Genomic DNA, 17,503 nt, shown 5'->3' with positions numbered 1-17,503 from the left:
GACAGACAAGGCCAGCAGGTCAGGGCAACATTTGGAACCAAGCCCCAAAACTCCTTTGGAGAAACTGTGTCCCACTGAAGTCCCTCTTCCCACACCAAGTGGGAATGAGATGCACAATCAGCCAGGGTTGGCCTTGCCGTGTCTGCACCCCATCATGTGTGGGTACCTGCAGTGCCCAGGCCAGATGATGTGCCCGGCCGTGCAAAGCCGGCCCACGTGTGTGCAGGTGGCAAGGAGCGTGCCTGCAGCATCGTGCACCGACAGGGCCGTGTGTGGAGGGCATTGCCCATTGCAGCTCCGTGCTACCTGTTGTGGTTTGGGGATGTTTTGTAGATATCCCACATCAGAACATCACGCAGAGCGGTGGCAGTTCAAGAGTTCACCTTCTGGTCCTGTGGCCTGCCTTCTTTGGGCACTGTGGCTCTCAGAAGGGAGGGGAGGAGTGGCATTTCCCCAGAGGACTTTGAGCCCAGAGGAAGAAAGATGGAGCTCCCGGCAGGATGCCAGTATTTGACTTACGGAGATATTGTTACAGTTACCTGAGTCTTGGAAATTACAATACAAGGAAATTTCGACAATGAATTTCAGTACAGTATTTTACCATCTAGTGCTGCTGATCCCAGTTCATGGCCTTGTTCAATAGAACACATATACACACACAGTCTGGAATCCATGTACAAACTTTCAAGTCCTCCGAGAACTGATAATGCCAATATTGCATCATCAGTTCATCACCAAAAATGGTAAGTACCATCATTTTCAAAACCCAGTTATTTTGTACCTCTTCCTGAGACACCAAAGAAGTCTCCAGAGAAAACTGACAGCATTGTGGAAGAATGCCAGAATGCACTCACATGCATGCCTACCGTGTGTAACACAGCTTCATACACCCACATGCAAACACCATCCAGGAAACATCTATCTGTGTGTGTACGTGTGCATTCCCACCCCTTTGCTTACCCCTGCCAGGAGCCACGAGAGCCAGAGTGGCAGCCCATAACAGGAAGTATCTCAGCACTGCCTGTCCAACAAGAGGGCAGGGAAGAGAGAAGTGAGTGCTGCAGACACTCATTGAGTGGAAAACCATCTAGTATGTCCAGGGTCTAGGACTGCATCATGGATGGGTCAAATGATATCCATTCAGCTCTCAAGATCAAACAAGGTTTTATTCTTTCATATTTTCGGCCCCTGCATGTGAGAGCATGTTGTGTAATATAGTGCTTTTTAAAGTGCAATATGCAGGAAATCCTGGTTAGGAGAAGCATCCAGAAGGTCAGAGGATTAACCAAAGCTCATCTGAACATTTCCAAACCTCTTTGCTCTAGACAGAGGCACAGAAACACAGTGACTCAGAACTCCAATCACTACCTGGGGCCTCCTCTCTCACTGCTGCTCCCTCACCAAACATCCAGGACTGGTTTTATCATGTCCTTGCTGAAGAGCACACAAGATCCACAAGCATGCCATCCTCCCAGGCAAAACAGGCCAATTGGGCATCGATTCTGTGAAGGAATAAGCAGATAATTAAGTCTTGTAGGAATCAGGGAAACTTAAAACATATGCCTAAGACCCCTGTTTTGCAGTAATGGTTTGCTGAATTTGAGCTCATGCTATTTTTCCAGCTTGTCACCTTTCAACTGCCTTCACTGGGCTTTGAAGCTAAGATCCAGTGCCTTAACGTTCTTATGTAACAGCATCTACCGCATCAAACAAAAAGGAATGTCTCGGTGCAGTGCATCACTCCTCTGTGACAAGAAAAACTATGCATCACCATGAAATCAGATGCGCCTGATACAACCACACCATTAAGGTTCCTTTGCTAAATTTTGGTGGTTCCCAATTTTCTCTAAACAAAATTAAAAATATATAAAACAGAATTTAGGCTTCTTTCCACAAACACACGTGGCACGATGTGAGTTCTCCTGGTCTCACTGGGAGGAGCAGGGATTTTTTCTCCTTTGAATGTTTTCTTAAAGTTGTCTAATTAAACTCTCCTCAGCATGTATTTAGCATCCAAAGTTGGTGGTTTGATAGCATGTTTTGAAGGCTTTTGGGCCTGTGTTACTCTGTGTTACTCACATCCTAAGATAGCGAAGGACTTCTCTTGCTCTGTAGGAAGTTTCTTTGCAAGGGCATGGTCGTCTACCTGTGACAGATACTGAAGGTGATGGATTTGTGAATGAAATTATGTAGTTGGCTTTTTAAAATCTAATGGCAAATGGACCCCACTAACTCTCTTTAACTCATCTCTTTCTAACACAGGCAGGTGACAGGCAATGGTACTGCAGCTCCTCCAGGAGTTTTCCAGCTAAGTCAGGAAACTGAACGTGTGGATTTTGAAAGAACACAGTTCTTGTGACATTCCCATTTCTTCCCCTAGCTGTCCCTTTGCCTCCCCCTGGATTCCCCTTGCATTCCTGTAGGTTTTCCTTCGATCCCCAAGGCTACCCATTGCTTTCCCCAAGGTAGTCCTTCGCTGTCCCATGACAGCCCGCCTGTAATTCCCTCAGAGCTGCATTAGTGTGGTGAGCAGAACTAAGGAAGTCATCCTACCCCTGTACTCGGCATTGGTGAGGCCTCACCTCGAGTACTGTGTCCAGTTTTGGGCGTCTCAGCACAAGAAAGATATGGAAGTACTGGAGCAGGTCCAGAGAAGGGCAACGAGGCTTGTGAAGGGCTTGGAGAATCAGCCCTATGAGGAGAGGCTAAGGAAGCTGAGGCTGTTTAGTCTGGGGAAAAGGAGGCTGAGGGGAGACCTTATTGCCGTCTGCCAGTACCTGAAAGGTCCTTACAGTGAGAGTGGGGCAGGTCTTTTCTTACTGGTGACAAGTGACAGGATGAGGGGAAATGGCCTCAAGTTGCGCCAGGGCAAGTTTAGGTTGGATATTAGAAAGAACTTCTTTACAGAAAGGGTGGTTAGGTACTGGAATGGGCTCCCCAGGGAGGTGGTTGAATCGCCATCCCTGGATGTGTTTAAGAGCCGTTTGGATGTGGTACTCAGGGATGTGATTTAGCAGAGGGTTTTTAGAGATAGGGTACTGGTTAGGCTGCGGTTGGACTTGATGATCTTTGAGGTCTTTTCCAACCTGGGTAATTCTATGATTCTATGATTAGCCCCTCCCCCAACATTTCCCCCCCCTATACCCATGTAGCCAGCCCACAGACCCCAGCAGCGCCCCTTAGCCCCTTGGTGACCTTCTCAGACACAGGAGACCTCCCTCACAGCCAGCCTGGGACCTCACACAGCACCAGAGTCCCCAGCAGCACCCCATATCCCCACTGGGACTCCCACTGAACCCCATATTTACTCCCTTGGACCTCCCTAACCCCATCCAGGACTTCCCTGGGATATAACAGACTACCACAGTACCTGACAGGACTTCCATTGACATCTGAGGACCCCATAGGACACCTAGGACCCCTCCTGACCCCTATTTCCCCCCCTAGAGCTGGTATCTGGGGGCAGGGGCAGCTGCTGCAGAAAAGTAATGCAGAGCTGGAGAAGGTGTAGAGCGCAGATGTGGGTGAAAGGGACATGGAGGGCACAGGAAGATAGGAGGATTTGGGGAGGATATGGGACAGCCTGCAGGAGCAGAGAGAGACGGGGTGGCAAACGTGTTTGCACAGGGATGTACAAAGGAGTGGGGTTTCACATATGTTCACATGTAATTGGATGTTTTCTGGAGTATGTTTGCATGTGCATTCTCAAAGGGATTTGAGGGGTTACATACGTCTAAGTGCAAATGAGGGTGTGCAAGGCTGTGCATGCATGTGGGTATGCAGAGGGATCTGGGTGGCACATATGGGTGTCTGTACACATGGGTAGACAGAAGGGTCTCAAGCTTCATACATGTGTGTGTGTACACAATGTTGTGCAAATGGATAGAGTTGCAGAAGTGCATGTGTGCACATAGTTGTGTGCAAGGATGAAGTTGTACTTGTGCAACTCAACCCTTTTGCATACCTATGTGCAAGGCCTCCCTTGCACACATCCATTTGCATGCCTGCATCTATGCAAATCTGCCCTTGCACAAACCCATGTGCAGGCCTTGTATACCCATGTGCAAACACCTCCATATGCATGCATACACGTGCAGTCCCATCCCTTTGTATACAAATGCACATGCAAAAACGTGTGCAACCTCATCCTTGCACACATCCACATGCATGCACACATTTATGCAACCCCATTCCTTTGCACACTCCTATGCACTTGCACATATGTTCCAGGCTGTCCCTGCATACACACCCACACATGTGCAACCTCATCACTTTGCACACCTATGTGCAGACACCTTCCAGCTAACATCAATTTGTGTGTGACTACATGTGCAACTCACCCCTTTACACACTCCTCACACAAATGTGTGCAATCCCATCCTGCAGCTATGGCCAGAAATTTCAGTTCCCTGTCAAAACACTCTGACAGTCAGGGGCCTTCGGTCCCTGCCATAAGTTAAAAGGCCCAGAACTTGCTCACTGAAAGCTGAATCAAGAGACAACCTTCTGAACCACTGCTGTGTGTCTCCTGCCATGGAAACACGACAAGCTGCATGACTTGATTTGTTACTGAACTGCATACAGACTTGGAACAAATATTTTTAAAATTTACTTCCAGACTAACATGCATTTTGTTCTGCAGCATGCTGAATATTCGGCAATAGTTGGCACCACAACGGACTCATTGGAGACCTGGAGGAACAATGCACAGCCATTTATTGAGAGCTTTCTTAACAACAGCTACTCTACTTGGAGGCAAAATTGGCTTATTTGCTAATTATGAGCAATAAGTCTTGCAGGTAAGACAATAATATTGTCTCAGTATAGCAACAGCTACTACAAAAAGAATTTAATAAATAGATAAATTAAAGGTAAAGAGAAAAGGTTAAAAAACAGAGAGGCAGACAAAGAGGTTACAAACCCAGCAAAGCAAAGCAGTTCACCTCTCCTCGATCAGTGGTATCGTGGTGTCAGGTGCTGATCTTCAGTAGTGATGGGTTGTTGGAGGTTGTGTTGTTCAGCTGACAACTAAAACCGATGGTACGAATTCTTACTTGTGGTCCAGAGCAGCCAAGTTTCCAGCTTTGGGATCTCAGCAGGAATTCCTTTGTCTTCCAGGCCTTGCAAATCTAAGTCAGCAGTCAAGAGGAAGCAGGGAGATGCCAGCCTGTATCTTGCCTTCACGGGATACAATGGTATCATCTCCCAACCTCCTGTATTAAGCTGCTTTCACTTGCTTCCGGGCCCAGTCTTCAGTCAATGAACACTCCTGAGCCCTCCCATTCCAAAGCAAAGGAATGCTTTCAGGTGTAAAACTGTCTACAAAATAATGTTGATGGCCTCATGTTGATTTGAGATGCTCCCCACCTGTCTCAGACACCACCTGGTGACTCAAATCACTGAGCAGCAAAATGTTCATCTTCAAGAGAGGTGACTTAGATATTATATGACAAATGGAAGGGAGAGAGTGAGAAGAGATAAAAGAAAGTAGCTGAGTAATCATACATTTAACAATAGCTACACTAAGTAAGAAAAATAGAGGTCCGATTATCACAGCTAGTCTCATCTGTGCCAGTCATTTTCGCCATGCCATGAGTCCCAGTATCTGTAAAAGGATGGTAAACCAGGACCCGGGTGAGAATCCATCAGATCAGTCTGTTGGTTGCAGTGTTATCTGAAATCCAGGAAGAAAACTAACTGCAGTGTGGTATAGAAAGTGCCAATCCTTTATTCCTCACAATACATAACAGGTGACATGACAAGCAAGTGCACCCTCTCAGAGCTCAGGTTCCATGTTTGAACAGTTCAGACACGCATATGCAGTTTGCTGGCATACCAATTCATTGTTTTCCACGGACTCATAGATATGTGCTGATGTCCCTTTGGATGCTTAGTGCTATCCAGGGTGGTCAAGTGCCCACCTACTTCTTCCCCATTTTCCACCATCAGCTTTACCACTGAGACCTCTGACCCACTGCCACCCACTTTCCCCAGTTTGGAAGATTCCCATTACTTATTAGGACACAGTGAGCCACTTTTTAACAACAGTGTATGTGGAGCCCAAGGGAAATGTTCTTCTTTGCACCTTTTGAGGCAAAAGATGAAAGCATTCTACTACGTCCCCAGTGTAAAATTATTGAGGAAAAGAAGACTATTCACCCACTAAAGCTGAAACTGAGAGTTTTCAGAACTATCACTCGTGGATTCCTTTTGCTAAACTAATACATAGGTTCCTAAACTGATGTGCTAATCCCTATTGCTAAACAACAACCTTTGGTTAAATTTAACATGCCACATGCACTCTGTTAAGCCTTAACATATCAAGCACTAACTGTTGTTGCAATGCCATTTGCAATACTTGTTGCACTTGTGAGTTTAATTCTTCAAAAGCATGTCTAGTTCAATTTGACAACATGTGGACTTGCCAGGTGGTGTTTTCAAAGATGACGATGTTTTGCCAGGACAATTTATAGAGCAAATATGTTCTCTACTATCGTATTGATTCTCGGTCCAGCAGTCAGCTTTGAACTGAACTGAACACTCGATTTGGGCAGCAGTATCACTATACCGCACTACAACTCTGAACATTGCTCCGAGGCTAAATACAAATAGAATTTTCCATTTGAGCATCTCCAAGGCAATCCAAATGGTTCAGGATAAATACTGATTTGGCCAGTTCAGGTATTGATATAGTCTATAGAAATTTCAGAGAACAGCATGCGTAGGGCACCCCACAATATGAACTACAAGAGGGCAACCTCAGCACATACACATCTCTTATCAAAACTCAGACACTTTCCAACAACTGTGTTCCAAATGGAACTCCTGGACTGGTGTTACAGTCAATGACTCCAATGCACTACATCACATTGCAAAGGGCTTTTTGATGGGTTTCTTCTGTGACCACATCTAACAGATAATAGATAGGTCCCTTGATTCATATCCCAGTTTGTTAGGGAGTTGGATATACCATGGATAGTTACATGTAAATCATCATCAGGTTGATAAAAGGAATGAAAGAAGGGGTCAAAAGGAATGGTACCACGGTGCAGGGAGTGCTGGTGAGCCAGGACGACCTGTAAAAACTGTTTGTGTTAACCCAAGTGTGAAGTTTAACAGATCTCAGGACTGACATCACCACCCACAGCCACCCAAACGTAATGTTATTAAGGAGCACACAGGCCTAGCTCTGGGAAGCAATTATGGCAAAGCCAGCTGCCAAGGGTTAATGCTTATCAAGTGAATTCCAGTGAAATAAGATAGGAGTCTGGATTGGTTAGGGGTTTTTTGTTCTTGTTTTTGTTTGTTTGTTTCTTTTCTTCTTTGTGTGTGTTTCTATCAGTTTGTTTTTTAAATACTCCTTAGTTTCTTTAAAAAATAATTTAAGAAATTCCAAATAAGCATGGCACCATTGAGCTTATAACTCCAGATGAGCTTATTTTCGCGTGTTTATTTCACTACTCCATGAACAGCACAATTCTAGGCTAAGAATTATTCCTTTTTCCTTACTGTTGGGGGAAAAAAAAATAAAAATAATGAAAAAAAGCTTTATTGGTTATCAGTAGAAATTCCTCAATTAATTTCCAAAAAGGAATTTCACAGTCATTAAACATTTGCTCATATCCTCTTGATATATCTCATACAGAAGGATCACTGGGACCCAGCTCCATTCTAGGTATTTACATTAGCCTACTTATGGCCCTGTTTTGCTTGCACGTGACTCACGCTTGGAAGAATTTCCTTTTTCAAAGTGCCACACTTGGGCTTCAGAGATGCTCTGCTCAGAAAAACACAATATTCCTATTTTAAGAACAAACACTCCCATCTTTTTAAGTTTACTAAAAGCTTTAAAACCCAGTGAGATAAGAAATGCAAACTCTAACAACACAGACTAACAGCAGGGTGCAGATCACCTTTAAGTATCCAGATTTCACGGGCTCATTTCTTCTTGACAGTGCAATGCTCATACATGATTTAAAATCTAAGCAAGCAGCTTTCCCTAAGTCCTGCAGAAATCTGTATGCACAGCCTCAAAGGTGTTTCATCTAATAGATAATCACAGGAAAACCAGGTCTTTATTTTTATCCAGTTGTGTGTACCTGCCTAGTGGTAAAATACCACGTATCATGTGATGCCCAGCCTGTATGCCACAGAGACTCTTGCAACCTTCTTCCCCAGTGGTCAATTTGCAAATACTGTAGACAGTCTGTTGCTGTAAATCTGGACCAAGCACCCTGTGTCTTGCCCAGAGGGCTCCCCAGCACAGAACAGCAGGGAGCAGAAAGGAAATTGAGATGGTCAGATTTCTTAAAATGGCACAGCAGAATAAATACGTATCAAACTTCCAAATGAAAGATGTCCTATTTTACTGACAAGCTTTATTATAGCTGGACTGTCAAATGAAGAAAAACACCTTAAATTAGCTTTCAAGTATTCACTGGCACTAAAATTTAGTTTTATGTAAATCCTTTGAAGATCCTGAAGCTCAAAACTCACTCAAAAATGAGGAGAAATAATATACAAATAAGTCAAAGCAGCTCACAGAGTGGCACTAGAGACTGCTGCTCAGGCCAGCACCCCCTCACCTGGCCCATGCAGCACAATGAGGCTTCTCCCAAAGAGATCAGCCTTCCAAAATGCAAGCTCTGAAGAGAAAGGACAGCCACAAAATTCAGCAGCTGCTGGAAGCTGAATTTTCTTATCTTTCATAACTGCTTGAAATTACACACATCGCTATTCACATATGCCCAGTGATGGTGACTCATGAGGAACACAGGAGCATCAGCAACCACACCTGGCACAAGGTGTCAAGTGAAACAGACAAGGGCAAAGCAGAGGCTGGGGCAGTGTGACAGGTCACATCCTAGGGGGCACTGAGGGGTTCCCTCACAATTTTTCAGAAGTTAACTACACAAAAAGGAACGAACAAGTGAAGGAAGCCAAGCAGTATTTTATTGACTCCCACAAGACAGATATGGATTGCATACAACCCTAGAAAACTTCATACTTTTTAAAACCCTGGAATTATAAACGAGAGAACTCATTCCTCATAAATAACCTGACACCATTCCTTCATCAAAAGATTGTGGCATGGAACAGCTTTCCTTTACAGTTTAATTAAAATTATTCATTTGAACAGCTCTTAAAAAACTATGTCTATAATAATACTGAAATATATTGCTCATATTTGTGACTCTGTAAAAAAAAATAGTTTGAGCTAGTACTTTCCTAGTGTTCAAAACAACTCCAAAGACAGATCGAGTACTTCAGAAAGATGGGTAAAAATTATTTGTCTGAAATTATAAACAAGCCATTTATCAACAGACTGAGTCCCTTAAAAATGTGTATTTCACTTAGTAACACTAATGATCCCAAGACAACGCACACAGAGCAACCAGCTTTCCCCCGGTCCTGCAACATGTATGCACAGATTTATCTACAGCCATAAAGGCATTTCTGCAACATGAACAAGATGGGACTGATCTCAAAAGAAAATGCCCAACCACTTGCAAATTCCAACCAAAAACCATTCGATTACTTTTAGCTTTAGAATAAGTCTGAGCCTCAGTGAGATGACAATGGCAAAAGCCTAGACTGCATTCAGAAACTGCTGTCCTCTTGATTCGTGGGGCTGGCAGAGGCCATGACAATACTCTTGGTTTTAATGCAGAAACAGACAGGACAGCTTAAGCTGCCAACACGGCCTGTCTACTACAGCGTACATTTGTTTCACTGGCACCTGGAAATCTTGGTAGCCTCTGGAAGGATCAGTCTTTTCTGAAGGGATCACTGGACCACGGATTTATTGCCATCCTGTAGCAGTACTTGCTATTATCTGTAATATCATCAAAAGCACACCATTCGTGCCTCAACACACCACTTCCAAGACACTAATCCAGAGGCTGAAACTAACGCAGCAGTGATTTACCAGGCCTGACCGTTTTTTGAAGTTGAAAATGGGTTCCTCAGTAACAAAGCAGCATGTCTCTTTGGCGTTCATGATAAGACAGAAGTGGTTTCTACAAAGCCTCTGATGGCCCAAGTAGTAGGTAACTCCTCCAGAGATGCTTGGTCTGAGGAACGGTAATTTAAGTTTCAGAAGGCAAAGGCTTTAGCCATAGAGCTGGCTGAAGGGATTGCTCTGCTCAACTTCACTTCCTCCACAGATGTTCCAACACAACCCAAAGGTGCATATCTGACCCAGCATGGGTCTAAAAGCAACCCCTAACTTGACTTCAAAGTATGGCTCAACCCATGGATCCGATGTCCAGCGCAGCACAGGCAAGAAGTGGGGAGGTAGAGCTGAGGGACAGGGCCCATCAGCTTAAACATACTTGGCTTAGGCTTTGTGTCGCAAACTTCTGTGTCAAGGAACATCACCTTCACTGTTTGCAAAAGAACGATGATCACCAAGGGACCTTCCAGAAAGCAAGCATGACACTTGAATAGGTTGAGCCACAGGACATGTTTGGACATAGACTTTGGGGGCAGATAATTGGTTTCAGACATTCTCTAATCCACAACCAAATACTAAAAAGAGTTTTTAAAAGTGCCTTCAGTACACCAGCTAGTCAAACAAATCTCAAAATATTTTCTTTCTATTTTACATTTTTACATAAAGCTGAAGTGCTTACACCTTTATGAAAAAGACCTAACTAATTGTCAGAGCAAATTAAACAACGTTAAGAGTGACTTACCTAATTAGTTTCATGAAGACCACCACACATGTAAAGCCAAAAGGTAATGAAATCTTAAAAGGGACACAACAACTTGAATGAAAGCAGAAAAGTTTTAACAACTTTTTTTGTCCATACAAGAGCTTTTCGTTTCCTCAAAAAGAGAGCAATTAGTGTTCACTGAGTGACTTTTTTTGGCCATTCAAGCTTAGTGACCTCAAAATGAGCAAATTTTTTAAGTTGTCATGTTGTAGTTATTCTTGTGTTCTAATGAGTTCAAAAGATATACAAATCATCTACTTCTAAACAGAGTTCTGCACATTATAGACTAAACTTCTTAACTTACAAATAATCATTTTGTTGTTTCCAGTTTATAATGGTTGAAAAAAAAAAGACTTCACAATGTGTGTAAATGAGAGGTAACTGTATTTTTAAAACCGGAATAGAAAGCTGCATGTTAAAAATGGGATCACAGACTAATAAATACATACATCAAAGACATGAATTTCTCAGCAGCTGGTTTTAAAGAGCGAAGGAGTGGGGAAAACTAGTTGTCCAGATTTCATTCTGGCTCAGTGGTCTATATGCTAGCAACACCTGCAATTCAAAAACAGAGGTGAAGGATCAACTTTGTTGCCTATTTTCCTTTTAAAAAACTAAGCTACTTCTTAAAAGTGTGGTGTAAAATCTAAAGAAATATTCATTTCTTCATGCACTTGATGACACTGAATTAAAAAAGCAACTATTTTAACCCAGAAAAAATGAGTCATTGTATACTGTGAGGACACCCTTACTGCAGATTTTCTACAGTAAAAGTATTTCTAGAAATACACCAGAAATTACTTTCCCATAACAAAATATACAACTATGTGTCAGATTATTATTGAGTTTCAATACTTAGGCAAAACCAAGACAGTTACTACCAATTTTCAAAAAAGAAAAAGTGATGACTCCAAACAGTAAAAAGATGTTTTAACAGGCGTGGAAATGCCAGAAAGCAATGCTGGACACCAGAATTTCCAAAGTGACTCCCATTCCAAACTGTTGTGCAGTCTGTGTATTAGACAGTGAGTGAAAACTGATCCTGTTCTATGGGTTTCTCCACCCATGCTCCAAGTCCCGCCTTCAGGAATGCTTTAAATAAACACTCTTTGGCAGTTTGATACTCGGTGGCTCCTTGCTTGGTTTCGTGGTACAGGTTGGGCTTGAAGATCTTCAAGCGCAAGCTGGATGAAAGCTGTACAGATGAAAAAGACAAGAAGAGAGGAAATTATTTATTCAGACAAACATTTGGAAAGCAACTGAGTTATTAAAATACCAATTAGAAAACAAGGTAATGAACTACTCAACTACAGGCAAAGGCAACAAGCCAAAACCACAATGTACTACTTCGAGCTATTGCAGCTCTGTATTCAGTTTCACTGCAACCATCTACACTTCTCCTCTCGCAAAACATACCCTCCTGCAGAACCAAACCACATACAGAGAGAAGCAATCTTTGGACTTCACTTTTCAGCAGTGCTGCGGTAGCTCCACTGCACTTAGCAAGCCCTTAGCTTCTTCTGGATTACCCATATCCTTTGGCAGAAAAAATCTAGATACTGAAAAGCCATTTTCAGTGAAAAGTCAAATACTATTTGACTGTTTAAGGACAGAGTGAAAACTCGATAGGCTGGATTTCAGGACATGTTATAAGGAATAAATCAAAAGTGAAAAATGTTCCAGTCAGGAGTATATACCTTTGCATGAATACGCATCCAGCGGCTGTACAAAGCATGCTTACAGAGGCGAGATGCACGTCCCATTTCATCTTTGCCAGTTGTAGCATTAATAATTTCAAGACCAGTGTCTCCCACCGTCCAATTTACACTGAAGTTTGGTGCTTTCCCTGGTTGGCGTGCTTCCGCATTGCTAATACCTGAAGGAAGAGACATTTAATGACAACAGTAAGCACTAACTCCTGATCATTCTTCTTAATAGGCTACTGAAATCACACCACAAACAATTCTTTTTCTATGGGGACGTTCTCTTGAAGATTTCTCACCGAATCATGGAAATACTGCCATGCATATTTCAACCTCATCGTGATTAAAAATCATCTCTCACTCTGTCATTTCTAGCTCGGCAGCTGAGCATAGGTGGAGCTATGAGAAACCAGCCTACTCAGTGGAGGATTACGTATAAGACTGTAGTATAGCTCCACATGGGCAGTGATATTAGGACCATACCACATTGTCCTGGTTGATAGAGTTAATTTTCTTCAGAGCACCTGGCACAGCAATGTGTTTGGGATTCAGGATGAAAATGACACTGGTAACACACCAGCATTTTGGGTTGCTGAGCAGTGCTGCACCAAATTAAGGACTGTTCTTCTAGTGAGGAGGCCAGGGGGCATAAGGAACTGGGACGGAACAAAACCAGAAGCTGACCGAAGCTGGCTAAAGGGATATTTCATACCAAAGGTGTCATGCTCAGCAATGAAAGCTGATGAGCTGGCCATTCACTCTATGTCCAGTGGGGAGCTGGTCAGCAGCTGGTGAGCAATTGTCTTCTTCGCCTTTTTTTTTTCTCTTTTAAATTTCGTCTTATTATTTCTTTCACATTAAACTGTCCTTTTCTCAGCCCAGGAATTCTCACACGTTTATCTTTTTCAATTATCTTTTCCACCCCGCTGAGGGGGAGTGAGTGGGCAGCCACATGATACTTAGCTGCCTGCTGGATCAACACACACTTCAGGAATATCCAGTCTGGTTTACAAGGCAAACTTGTAACTTGTAAGTTATTAACCTGCAAATAACTACAAAGAAGAAGTAGTGTTGCTGGAGTCCTGCACAGGTAGCCATTGCCCTCAAAGCCCACTCCTAAGTTTCCTTAGCTGTAACTGTCCAATCAATTAATTCCCTTTCACTCTGCTACTGTAAGAGTTCAAGTAAGTGTATGCTTTACTTCTCATTTTAAAACCAGTGCAGAATGATGAACTCTCATCACGTCTCAGCACATACAATTCCAATTCAACTAACAACTTGGAACTGCAGTCTTATTTAAAGCTGTCAATCCTATTTATAAGTGTCTACAATGTGTTTTTTCCCTTTCCCTTGTAAAAAAATGGAGTTAGATCAGAGCGGTATTATGAGTTGACAAAGTTTTGCAAACTAAGGCATCAAGGCATCCACATTTCAGTAGATGTACACTATCTTTCATTAAAATTACCATTATTCCTACATAATATTTCTACATAAATACAACTGCCTTAAAAGGTTGTTCCGTGCTGAATAAATGCTGCATAAATGTTTTTCATGTTCAAATGCAAGCCTTAGTGCTTGAAAGACAAGCCAGGAACCAGTAACACTTCTGTTTATTGATTAACCTCCCTCCTAATAGCTGTGAGAAGAGGAATGCTTCAGGGGGGTCTGATCTTAATCTGGTTCTCATCAGCAAAGGATGTCTCACGTGACAGCACTTCCTTCTTACCACAGGGACATGGTGCAGCTAGCACAGGCACAGCCAGAGATGCTGTGGGAATCCAAGTTAGACAAAGTGAGACCCAAACTCAGCATCCCATGCAGAAAGCCAAAACCAGCAGACCCTTGACTCTTTTGTCATAAATGCAGCCTCAGCAGCCTCTCCACTCCACATGCTCATTACTGCTTAAGATGTCCAAAACCAGTAACTGTGACTCAAGTGTCACAGCCCATTTCCTGTATGTCTCAGGAATGCTCTCAGCATGTCCCCAGTGCTGTTAGGCAGCAGCCAGGGCCAGTGGTACAGCAAGTGGTTTAAGCTGCACTTAAACTTAAGCACCATGGAGTGGCTGTGCAGCATGGTGGCCTCACACACATTACAGCAGTGGTGAAACTTCATATGTCTCAATTGTCTCACGAGAAGGGGAGGAGAAAGGGGACAGGAGACAGGGATGTTTGCTTTTTTCTTTTTCTGATAAATAAAAATCCCATCTTACTTTAATATAACTCTTTGAAAGTCTATTTTGTACTGAGTCTTTGCTAGGTCCTACATCTAAAATAATCTAGTAAATTTGTATGAATTCAATATAGGCATTGCAGCAAGATACATTTCTTGATGGTATTTGAAATACAATCTAATAAGCAAAGTTAAGTCAGCCAAAAGCAGATAAACACAAGATTTGTTTATTGACCCAGGTCTTATAGCACTTCTGGGTCCTACAGCCCCCTGTAGGATACAAAGATGAGAGTATGTGAGAGCTATGAGGTCCTAGATTCAAAATAAAGCAAAATTCAGATAACCAGTTCCTCACTTACTAAATAAACATTTTGAAATATTGATCATATTGAATTTTCTGATGCTGATATATTCTTATGCTTGACTTACATCAACCTAGTCACTGTAACAGACAGTAAGCCAAATAAATAATAAATAGTGCCATAGTCCCACCATTCAACATTTGCTTAAAATAGGAGTTGAAATAATTGAATTAGAATGATAGTTTCCTTTATTATTATTTTCCACTTTCTTTCAGGTGAGATTGTCACAACTTCTGCCGTCCATTCTGAGCGGTTGCCAAAAAATCTGTGCATCGAGTCACATGAAAACTGGAGCCAACCATGCACAACACAGCTGCTTCTGTGCCATTAAAGACCAAGCACTGCAGAGCAAAGAAACCCTACCGCTCCGTGAGTCACACAACAGAAGGTCTACACCTAAAAAAACTGTTAACTGAGAGCAGGAACAAAAGGAATCTGAACACTGACTTCATAAATGTGTACGTTTAAGCTTGTTTTTTTATGAACCTTATGTGAAACAGAGTCATTTGCTTGAAGCAGCACATACTGGAGAACTTATCAAACCTACTGAGGCAAGAGGGGTTAAAAATGCCAACCACATGAGATATTTGTAACTTAACTTAAAAATATCTTTTTTTTGTGTGCCCCCAGTGGCGCAGTGGTATAAGCTGCTGCTTGCGGCACTGGAGGGCCCGGGTTCGAATCCCCCCTGTGGCGCAGGGGGTAGAAGTGCCACTTCGCTACACAGGGGGCTCGAAACCCGGGAGTTGGACTCGATGATCTCTAAGGTCCCTTCCAACTCGCACGATACTATGATACTATGATACTATGATCTATACTATTACTTTTGCTCATTTCATGTGCCACTGAAGAAGTATGGTGATTGGATATCATACATTCAGTATTGCAAAAAAGGCCTTTTGCTCCTTTTCTTATTACTGTGAAAGAGCATTATTTCCATTTAACAAACAAAATGTTGCCTCACATTTTTTTTAGTGAGTGATTCTCTCCCCAGACCGACACATCCAGAGTGTGTGCAACTCTTTCAGCAAACACTGGAGACAACTAACATTTCTCTACCACCTTGCTCATGCACAGTGGAGGCTGTATAGAAGGGATTTTCAATCATCCAGCATGCAATATATTTCAGCAGCAGTTACATGACTGCATTTCTTAGGCTATTTTGATGTAATAGCAAACAAAAATGACTCTGAATCTCAAATATACTTAGATGACACCTTGGTAAGCAGCAGTTATCTCCATGAACTGTGGAAAAATGCCAAAGGAGTTTCTGAAGGCAGATCACAGGCAGAATGCATAGGAAACTAAGGTTGCAAAAGCAAAGCATCTGACAGTACTTTAGGAGGATCACATATTCTCTCTCAAAAGCTAGACATGAACGCAACACAACAAACTGAAACTAGTAATGGGAGGGAAAGATAGAATAGAAAGTAAAATATTTTATTCTCCTGTGAAAAGTGCTACAACTACGACATTTTAGAGAACACTGCTCTGAACTTCTTGTTGGATATTCTTATAACCAGGTCTAATAAAATCAAAGGTCACCACTTCTTTAGGCCAGCATGTACATACTAACAAAGCCTGACAGAGCTCACACCAAGCTTCATCCTAAGAAGGTAAGGGGCTAAAACACCAAAGTGAAAGAGATGGTAAGGGACCAGAAAACACCAGAAATCAGCAAAGATTCTGCTGAAGGATTTTTTTTTTTTTTTTTTTTGGTAAAAAACAAACAAGCAAATTCAATAAAATTAAAAAGCAAACATAGTAATCATTCAGAAAACTGGTGAATCATGAATATTTAAAATCTTTAGGAATTCCTTCCATGGTTGTCAACATCTTGCTGAACACAAAAAAAACGAATTAAGTTTTTGAATCTGGACCGCCTGCAAAAGAATGTGTGTACGTTGACAGGCTGGAGCTTCTCTTCAAGGCAGATGAAATTCACTATAGATAAATAACTGGTAATACATATGAGGAATTTTCTGCCAACATAAGGGTTTCCTGCGCTCTCAGGTGAAAAACTGCTGCTCTGATATGCATGCTTCCAATTAACTCAATGGAAAAAAAGGATGTTTAAGTAGAAAATCTCCTATGAAGAAAGAAAGAACATTTGATGAAAGATTACTTTTTACCAGTGGAGTAGGTAACTTCATTTTAACGCAACCATCCCTGCAGATATAAAAGTTGTCTTATAAGAGATAAAAAGAATAGTTTTTACAGTGTTTTCTCAGCTAAACCAGTTGGGAGACAGTGGGGAAAGACAGAATGCCATAACTGAACAGTTATTCCTGTTTTAGCTGACTCCTTTGTTAAAAATAAGTAATGATTCCACACTTGTGCAAATAAGGGAGAGACTGGAATTTGGGAGAGGTACTCCCACAGTGCTTATTTCTGTGTAAGAATGCACTGTGAATATGTGAGTCAAGTAGATGTGTAGCTATGCTTAGGCCCCAGTTGAATTCAGCATCATAGATCAGAAAACTGGCTTTCGAGACTAATCCAGTAGAAGGAACATCATCAGATGAATTCTCCTTAGTGTCTCCACTC

The 17,503-nt window shown here is 42.2% G+C and overlaps 1 protein-coding gene across 3 annotated transcripts in view; it reads right to left on the bottom strand.

Moving 5' to 3' along the window:
- Window positions 1–4,843: 4,843 nt before the first annotated feature.
- Window positions 4,844–17,503, bottom strand: part of ADARB1 (adenosine deaminase RNA specific B1) — a 70,638-nt gene continuing 57,978 nt past the window's right edge. For all 3 annotated transcript variants that reach the window (XM_072341728.1, XM_072341729.1, XM_072341730.1), the window contains 2 exons: window positions 12,416–12,594; window positions 4,844–11,913 (listed from right to left, as the gene is read on the bottom strand). In XM_072341728.1, the coding sequence (XP_072197829.1) occupies window positions 11,737–11,913; window positions 12,416–12,594 (356 nt within the window). In that variant the 3' untranslated portion in view covers window positions 4,844–11,736. The remainder of the gene's footprint in view (window positions 11,914–12,415; window positions 12,595–17,503) is intronic.

The sequence above is a fragment of the Excalfactoria chinensis genome, chromosome 7 (genome assembly GCF_039878825.1).
Source record: "Excalfactoria chinensis isolate bCotChi1 chromosome 7, bCotChi1.hap2, whole genome shotgun sequence".
NCBI lineage: Eukaryota > Metazoa > Chordata > Aves > Galliformes > Phasianidae > Excalfactoria > Excalfactoria chinensis.
This window is presented reverse-complemented; position numbering and strand designations above follow the sequence as displayed.